Source organism: Theobroma umbraticum, unplaced genomic scaffold, assembly GCF_002168275.2.
Source record: "Theobroma umbraticum cultivar Fairchild unplaced genomic scaffold, ASM216827v3 scaffold_12.1, whole genome shotgun sequence".
Taxonomy (NCBI): Eukaryota; Viridiplantae; Streptophyta; class Magnoliopsida; order Malvales; family Malvaceae; genus Theobroma; species Theobroma umbraticum.
In genome coordinates this window covers 1771295-1780466 of record NW_018397269.1, presented here as the reverse complement: position 1 = coordinate 1780466, position 9172 = coordinate 1771295, and the positions used below count along the sequence as shown (strand labels likewise).

The window sequence follows — 9172 nt, the reverse complement described above, 5'->3', positions numbered from 1 at the left end:
GACGGATTGAGTGTTAGAACACCCCATTTATGTTTAGAGTTAAACATCTAAAAGGGGGAGTTTGCTAGCCAATAAGAGTCTCTTTCTTATATACCAGAGATCCAATTAAACTGTCCAACTCAATAAAAGTGATACGTGTTGAAATCGACATACTTTAAATCAAATGCGAACGATTCACCACAGAAACAGCTTTTACCTTTGAAAATAAAAACATTGTGCCACTTCCACACAAGCTAGCAAGCAATGCCAAAGATGATGGCCCACGGACAATGAAACATCTTCACACTGTTGTCATTTAAATTTGCAAACAACCAATGGGTTAATGGCAATGTGAAAAAGCACTTTCTGTCTCTGGAAGGAACAAGCCGAGACCACACAACGAAGCGCATATCTATTAATCTATATCATTTCCACCTAGGGAATTTCACTTAAATCTTACCCATTTTTTATAAGTAACAATCCCCTAATATCTCTGGAAGAAATTTAATTTGTCTTTGGTAGAAAAATTTCTTTTAGCAAGAGTTGTGTATGTATATCTTTTTTCACAACATAAAAAAGGTATTTCGCCACAATAAGCGATTACAAACTCCATATTGTAGTAGGAATGGACACATAAATTGTGTTACAAATACTTTTGATTGAACAATACTGACTGCAGTAAAAGGCTACAACAACTGTACCTTACTTTAGCGTCTATATTGCTCTAAATTCCGGTTGAAAAAGACTTCCCTGGTATATGTCAAGTAAGGTACGATGTCGAAAATGAGCCATGTCTTTTTGGGAGAAAGGAAAACAATCACCGTGTGTAAGGCAATCCGCATACTTCATCACAAAGAGGGCACAATCAACCCAACTATCGTATTCAGGAAAAGATCGATTGTTAGAATAAGATACCAAAAGAAAAAGTGGAATGTTCTAAAGTTCGGGAAAAAGAAAAAAACAATGCTTACTTCTCTTGCATAGGAATATCAGTTGGCACTTGAAATTGCCATTCATTTGCATTATCATAACCCAAAAATGGCAGCAGAAATCCTTTAAACCACCTCGAGATTTTGTCCTCTACATCTTTAGTGAACATTTGTAGTGAAGAGCGATTTGAATCTAACCATACTAATTTCTGCTTCTTGGTATCCACATAAAAAAGCATCCAATGGTTCCGAAAACACAAGGGTAGAAACAGCTACAACCATGAAAAGTACGAGCATATAACTATATATACAATTATACGTAGCTAAAGAACCGAACTATCCTCAAACATGAAGCTCACCTTCTCTGCATCTTTTAACTCTACAATCTTATCTTGTTTCTTTTCGACCGAGGATTTCAACTTGTCTAGTAGTACGGAATCTGTTTTGCATTCTTCGATTAAGCATTTCTGTTGCGTGCATAAGAGATCAGTTATTTAGTCAGTACTAACCATAATAATATGTAATACCAATTTCAATTCAAAAAGTAATCTAATTCAAGATCAATGAAAATCCTTACTGCTATATAAGAGTCAAATGAATAGTGCTTCACGTACATATCTGGAAACCTCTCAGCCCTCCTCTTAAGCAATTCAAAGAATTCATTAACAACCTTGAGACATATCAAAAACATAGTTAATTATAATTTTTTCTGTCCCATTTAACTTACCATAATTGTTTTGACGTTTTGTGATTATAGAATTTTCAATGTGACGTTTATTACATATCTAAAACTGCTTCATTTGAATTTATCTAAAATATAGGGTGACTTGAATTTTGACCATATAATTTGGCCAAAAGTGGGAACAAGTGAAAGAAGGGGACAATCAATATATCTGCAACCATCTTTCAGTAGGCATAACTATAGGTACTATAGGAAGAGGAGTATAAATTGCAGCTTGCAAAATAATGGGTCATACCAAATATTTTGAATGAAATCTAATTCATTTTACCACCCTTCACCCCTAAAGACTTAAGCCTATAAGATTGTCTAGTTACAAGCATCCTTAGTCTTTACAGCCAAGCTAAGAGCCCTTTTCTGGTTGATGCTTTGGCTACCACATATTAAATATTTGCTTAGTATAGCAAGTATTTACTTACCGAATCATCAATATAGTATTTATGTCGAGATTCTTTGTCATGAGGGATAATGAGTAACGGTTCCACGCTGATCATCTTATCTCTTCAACCGAATCCCTTTAAGAAACAAATTTCGTTAAGTAAGTTGTTCAATATAAAAATTACCCTAAAGGTATTATAACAATCGTGCCATATTTAGCCTTCACAGGGCTCCTTCTTTTCACTCTTACCTCACCTTCGTTATTATTTTTATCTCTCTATTTACTTATTGATTTGATCGTCGGACAGTATTTCGAAGAACAAACTCCGATCGATATTCTCTAATTATTTCTATTTTACAAGTCATTTGACTAAGTGCCACCATGAACAACTACAATAATAATTTGACTTCAAAGTAAGTGATAATCACATTGTATGTCATATAAAGCTAATAATAATAATAATAACTTACCCACTCAATCCAGAACTTTGCCATCTCGATATTTGTTTTTCCTCATCTGGTGTAAAAGGTGAAACTAAATATGCTCGAATTTCCTATTAAAAACATTGTCAACATGCCACAAGTGTTACATAACCAATTAATGTCTTGGTATATTTTGCAAGTTATTTTTTTTATCTGAAATAACAAAGATATATAGTATAAAATAAAGTACAAACCTCCTCAGACCACGGCCTTTGCTCTGTCATTATTATTTGATCTTTTCTCCATGTTATTTTATCATCAGGCTTTAAAGAAGAGCATCGTCAAAACAATTTAACAATATGACTGAACATTGTTTGTCAGTAATCATTAAGAAAATATTATGTACCATAAAAGTACAAATAACTTAAAATTATATTTCAACTACCATTTTATAGGAGGCTTGAAGGTTGCTCTGTCATCATTATTTTATCTTTTCTCCATGAAGTAAATATTATATTATGTTTCCCACATCAATACAATTTTGTAAGTCGACTTACAAACCTTGGAAATTGAGAAATCAAATTATTTTATATGAAATGAAAAAATTGTTGTAAGGGAAACAAAACAGTTGGTATAAATTAAATATAGGAGAGTAAAAAAAAACAAGAAAAAATTATGAATGAATCATAAAAATAGAGTAAGAAAATGGCTAAACAATCAGGGCAAGTAATAAATACCTAGAAAAAATAAAAGCACTAAAGCTACCCAAAAAGAGACCTAAAGAAAATTCACAAATTTACCTACCGTGATTTGCACATTTGCATGATTTGATTTGTTATCTGCAACAAAAAGTATGAAGGTTAAAGCTATTATCTCAAAATTGTTTTCTCCAGTTTTAAACAAAAATGTATTGTTGCAACATTTTATGCCACAAGGACTATACCATATCTTCAAGTAGAGAAAAACAATTAACTGTGTCATTCTATAAACTAATATGTTATTAACTGGGAAAAAGGGAAAAAGATTGAAAAAATATGGAGTAATATTCCTAATTCATAATTATTAATGGGATCCTTCAAAAACAAAGATTTCACAAAAGTATATGCCATTGAGGACAATCTTTAAAACAACCTGGTCTTAAAAGTTTAAACAGAACATGCTACATGCCGTTTCTTTATTTGCAGTGCTAGAATTGTTTATATGATTTTGGGTTTTGATGATATGAATGTAATGATTTAGGGATTGGAATTCTTATGGGTAATTTGATAGGTTAAGGGTGTTAGTTAATCTTAAGAAAATAAACTTGGAGAAAGAATAATAGGGAGTTGGCTGAATGTGTTTGCCATTAACAGAATACAAAAATATATACACATATATCTCAATCAATTCTATCCAATTCTAAGTCTCATAATACGTGATTCACTTTTAGTGGAATTTGATTTACACTAACTTAGGAAAGTAAATATATGGAGATTATTACAATTTCATTTCTTAACACTCCCCCCGAAGTTGGAGAGTGAATATCATCAAGTCCCAACTTGTTACGTAGTGTCACAAATTGATCTTTTCCCAAGGCTTTTGTAAATACATTTGCTAACTAGAAGCGCATAGGTACATATGAAGGATTGATCATTCTAGCTGGCAGTTTTTCTCGAACTATGTGACAATCTATTTCAATGTGCTTTGTACATTCATGAAAAACGGGATTCGCTACAATGTGCAAAGCTGCCTAATTATCCCAAAATAATGGTGTAAGAGTTGCTGGGATTCAACTTTGAAAGGATGATCTGAAATTGGTGGAAGTAGGCTGAAGTAGCTGGGAGCTGAGAAAGGAGTAGTGGCTAGTTGAAGCTTTAAGTAGAAGGTTAGAACGTCATCGTTTCACAATCATTAAACCAAGAATTGTGAAATGCATGTTTCAAAATCATTTTATGTTAATGATCTTTTTCTTAGTTTCTATACGACTTGAGTCTTTGTCGTTTTAGTTTCTTGTTTCTGAACGACTTGAAACCCCGTCGTTTTGGTTCAGCATTTTTGCCTTTCTGTTGAGACCGTTGTCTTGTTGAGTTTCTTGATCAGTTGAGTTTGTTATGTGTAGATCCTGAGGCTACATCTAAGTTGGGGATATTTTTTTTTGAATTTCAAAATACTTGTATAAACACTCAGTTGAATATGAAAAGTTTAGCCGAATATTGAAAAATTCCTCTATTCATTCTCTGGTTTATTTTTTGGTGATCCTTGCTTTGATAATCCTTCGATTCTCTACATGGTATCAGAGCCCGTAATCATGAGGGACTTATGATTTTGCTCTTTGCTGTTGTAATTGTTTTTTTTTTCAACATCGAAGATGGCTACTGCAAGCTTCAGTGCTACAGCTCCACCAATTTTCTCTGAAATTAACTATCCTTTTTGGGCAATGAAAATGAGATCATATCTTAAGGCTTTTGATCTTTGGGATGTGGTTGAGACAGGTGAGATTTCGGTACAATGACATGCAATTAAGACCTTGGTGTAGATCAAACAGCATAGTGAGGAGGTTGCTAAGAGATATAAGGCTCTTACCTATCTTCAATCAGCAGTTTCGTAGACGATCTTTGTGAAGATTATGAATTATGAAGATCCAAAGCTAGTGTGGGATAGTTTGAAAGAGGAATATCAAGGCAGTGACAAAACTAGAGCTATGCGGGTGTTGAACATTTCCAGAGAATTTGAGTTAATGAAGATGAAGGGGGAAGAAAACATTTAAGATTACACTGATAAGCTGATTAATCTAGTGAATCAGCTTAGGCAGTTGGGAGAGGAGGTCAGTGATAAAAGAATTGTGAATAAGATTCTTGTGAATATTCCAAAGAGATTTGAAGCTAAAATATTGTCTCTAGAAGACTCCAAGGATTTAACTAAGATTACTATCAATGAACTGTTAAGTGCATTACTTGCTCTAGAGCAGAGAAAAGCACTCTGGAATAATGAAGCCCTCGAAAATACTTTGGTTGCAAAGACCAAAGGCTTAAGGGTGAAAGAGGAGAATACAAAGAAGCTTAAAGGCAAAGGGAGCAATTATGGTGAAGGAAAGCAAAGAAAGAATCATGAGAAGTTGTCTCCATGTACTCATTGTAAAAAGACCAATCATACTCCTAAATACTGTTGGTTCAAGCCTAATGTGAAGTGCAAACTATGTGATCAGTTTGGTCATGTACAAAAATTCTGTAAATTCAAAAAAAACAGTGAAGAAAAAGCATTAGTGGCTGAGCAAATTGAGGAAGCTGATGAAGTGTTGTACATGGCTAACTCGGAGGCTGAGTCAACTAAGAAAAGTGTTTGGTTATTAGACAGTGGATGCTCACATTATCTTACTGGCAATGAGGAACTATTTTTTGAGATTGACTGAAGTTTTTCAGCTCAAATCAAAATAGGGAATGGAGTTTTCCTGAAAATACTTGGGAGAGGAGCTGTGGCTATGGAGACATTCTCAGGTATAAAATACATCACTGATGTTTATTTAGTTCTTGAATCAGATTAGAATTTGCTGAGTGTTGGCCAGTTAGCAAAGAAACACTATGCTTTGTTTTTTAAAGATGAGGTATGTATTATTTTTTATCCATCTGGTGATGAATTATTGACTGTCAAAATGAAAAATAATTGTTATCCCCTAAATCTGGTGAATGTTGAACATGCTACCTTTATGAGTGAGGATAATGTTGCTGAATTGTGGCATAAAAGGTTAGGCCATGTGAACTATAAGTCACTCATAAAGATGGCTGATAATAAGTTAGTTAAAGGTTTATCAGGTGTTGGTAAAGTAGAAAAATTATGTGAGATTTGTCAGTTTAGAAAGTAGAGCAGAGGATCTTATCCTAAGCACAGAAGCTGGTTTGCAAAACAAAAACTTGAACTGGTACATATAAAACGTGTGTGGTCCTATGAAAACACCTTCTCTAAATCATAGTAGATACTATATGGTGTTTATAGATGATCTGACTAAGTTTAGTTGGGTTTATTTTTTGAAAATGAAGTCAGAAGCATTGAATAAGTTTCGAAGGTTAAGGCTCAAGCAGAAAATTTTTTTGAGAAAAGGATTAAGATATTTAGAACTGGTAATGATATTGAGTATACAGCTCTTAAGTTTAAGAATTTATTAGCTAAGCTGGGAGTGAAGCATCAGCTAACTGTAGCTTATAATCCTCATCAGAATGGAGTTACAGATAGGAAAAATAGAACCCCTGATGGAAATGGCCAGATGTTTAATGTTTCAGAAAGATATGCCTCAAGTTTTTTGGGCAGAAGCTGTGAATACAGCAAATTATATTTTAAATTTGACCTATTCAAGAGTACTTCCTAATGAAACAGCTTATGAACTATGGCATGAGCAGAAGCCTAATGTTTCACATATGAAGGTTTTTGGTTCTACATGCTATGCTAAAATACCAGATGAAAAAAGATCAAAATTGGAACTTAAGGCTATTCTGGCTATTTTTCTTGGCTATTGTGATTTGTCAAAAGGTTATAGGCTTTATGATGTGAAGTCAGAAAAGATTTTCATCAGTAAAGATGTGAAGTTTGATGAAAGGCAAAAGTGGAATTGGGATAGCAGAATTGTGCAAGATTCTAATGTTATAGTTGGTGCTGTTAATGATTAGAAGCAAGGAGGTGATGATGAAGAACTTGATTTAGAGGATGAAAGCTTGGTTGTAAGAAAGACTAGGTCACTTGCAAACATCTATGAAAGATGCAATTTAGCTTTCACTGATCCTGTTAGCTTTACAGAAGCTCAGTCTGATAAAAACTGGAGAAACGCTATGGATTCAGAGCTAAATATGATTTTGAAGAATAGAACTTGGGAGTTGGTTGACAGACCAAGTGGACAGAATGTAATTGGAGTTAGATGGGTTTTAAGGACGAAGTTAAATCCTAATGGCTCAATTAATAAATATAAGGTAAGATTAGTGGTGAAAAGGTATGCACAGACCTATGGTACTGATTTCTTTAAAACCTTTGCACCAGTGGTCAGGCTTGATACTATCAAACTTTTAGTAGCTTTATCAGCAAGGGAAACGTGGAAAATATTTCATTGAGATGTCAAATCAGCCTTTCTAAATGGACTATTGAAGGAGGATATCTACATTTCTCAACTTGAAGGTTATGTAGTGCAAGGTTCTGAACATAAAGTCTGCAAACTTGTTAAAGCCTTATATGGACTTAAACAGGCTCCTAGAGCCTGGTATGAAATGGTAGATGAATATTTCAGAAACCATGGGTTTAACAAAAATCTTACTGAGCCTACTCTTTATGTTAAGGGCACTAGTGATTCAGTACAATTGATAGTGGCCTTATATGTGGATGACTTGCTGATTACAGATCCAGATGCAGTGTGTTTACAAGAATTCAAAGCATAAATGAGGTTAGTATTTGAGAAGATAGATTTGGGGGAGATGTCATACTTTTTGGGAATGGAAGTTCTACAAAAATCAAGACAAATCTATTTGCATCAGCCAAAATATGTCAGAGATTTACTGAAGAAGTTTAATATGGAAGGTCGTAAAGCTGTAGACACTCCACTAACTATTGGAATCCAGTTAAGCAAGGATGATGGTTCAACTAAAGTAGATAGTTCACTATATAGTAGTATCATTGGTTCTTTGTTGTATTTGTCAACAATAAGACCAGACATTATGTTTGCTACGTGTTTGCTTTCAAGGTTTATGCAAGCTCCTTTAGTGATTCACTTTAAAGCTGCTAAGAGAATCTTAAGGTATGTGAAAGGTACTTCTGATTTTAGATTGATTTACTTGAAAGATGAGAGTAATGGTATTCAAGGGTACACTGATAGTGATTGGGTAAGATCTGTGTATGACTTTAAAAGTACAGGAGGATTCTGTTTTTCACTAGGAAGTGCTGTTTTTAGCTGGACTTCAAAGAAGCAAGAAATTGTAGCTCAGTCCTCTGCTGAGGTAGAGTATATAGCAGTTTCAGTAGCTACTAATCAAGCTAAGTGGTTAACAAAGCTGCTATTGGATATGGGATTTGTTTAAAGGAAGGGAACTGTTATACATGTGGATAATCAATCAGCTATTGCTATAGCTAAAAATCTTGTTCATCATGGTCGTACTAAGCACATTCGAGTGAAGTTTCCTTCCATTAGAGAGTCTATTAAAGATCAAGAAATTGAGCTTGTTTATTGTCAAACCAATGAGCAATTAGTAGATATATTTACTAAGGGTCTTAACAAGAGAAGGTTTGAGTTGCTTCGAGCAAAGTTGGGAGTTCACCAGATTCTAGATCAAGGAGGTGTGTTAAAAGGATGATCTGAAATTAGTGGAAGTAGGCTGGAATAGTTGGGAGCTAAAATAGAAGCAGTGGCTAGTAGAAGTTATAAGTAAAAGGTCAGAACGCCATTGTTTCACAATCATTAAACCAAGAATTGTGAAACGCAAGTTTCAAAATTCGTTTTATGTTAATGATCTTTTTCTTAGTTTCTATATGACTTGATTCTTTGTTGTTTTAGTTTCTTGGTTTTAAACGACTTGTAAACTTGTCATTTTGGTTTAGCATTTTTGCCTTTCTGTTGAGACAGTTGTCTGAGTTGTTGAGTTTCTCGATCAGTTGAGTTTGTTATGTGTAGATCCTGAGGTTACATCTAAGCTGGGGGCAGTTTTTTTTTTTAATTTCAAAATACTTATACAAATACTCAGTTGAATATGAAAAGTTTAGCCAAATATTGAAAAAT

At 33.9% G+C, this 9172-nt stretch overlaps 1 protein-coding gene across 1 annotated transcript in view; it reads right to left on the bottom strand.

Moving 5' to 3' along the window:
* Positions 1-515: 515 nt before the first annotated feature.
* Positions 516-9172, bottom strand: part of LOC110426093 (uncharacterized) — a 15951-nt gene continuing 7294 nt past the window's right edge. The window contains 8 exon segments of the mRNA XM_089785219.1: positions 516-853; positions 951-1180; positions 1268-1375; positions 1486-1578; positions 2067-2148; positions 2497-2579; positions 2703-2771; positions 3253-3287. Coding sequence (XP_089641345.1) covers positions 694-853; positions 951-1180; positions 1268-1375; positions 1486-1578; positions 2067-2148; positions 2497-2579; positions 2703-2771; positions 3253-3287 — 860 coding nt within the window. The 3' untranslated portion in view covers positions 516-693.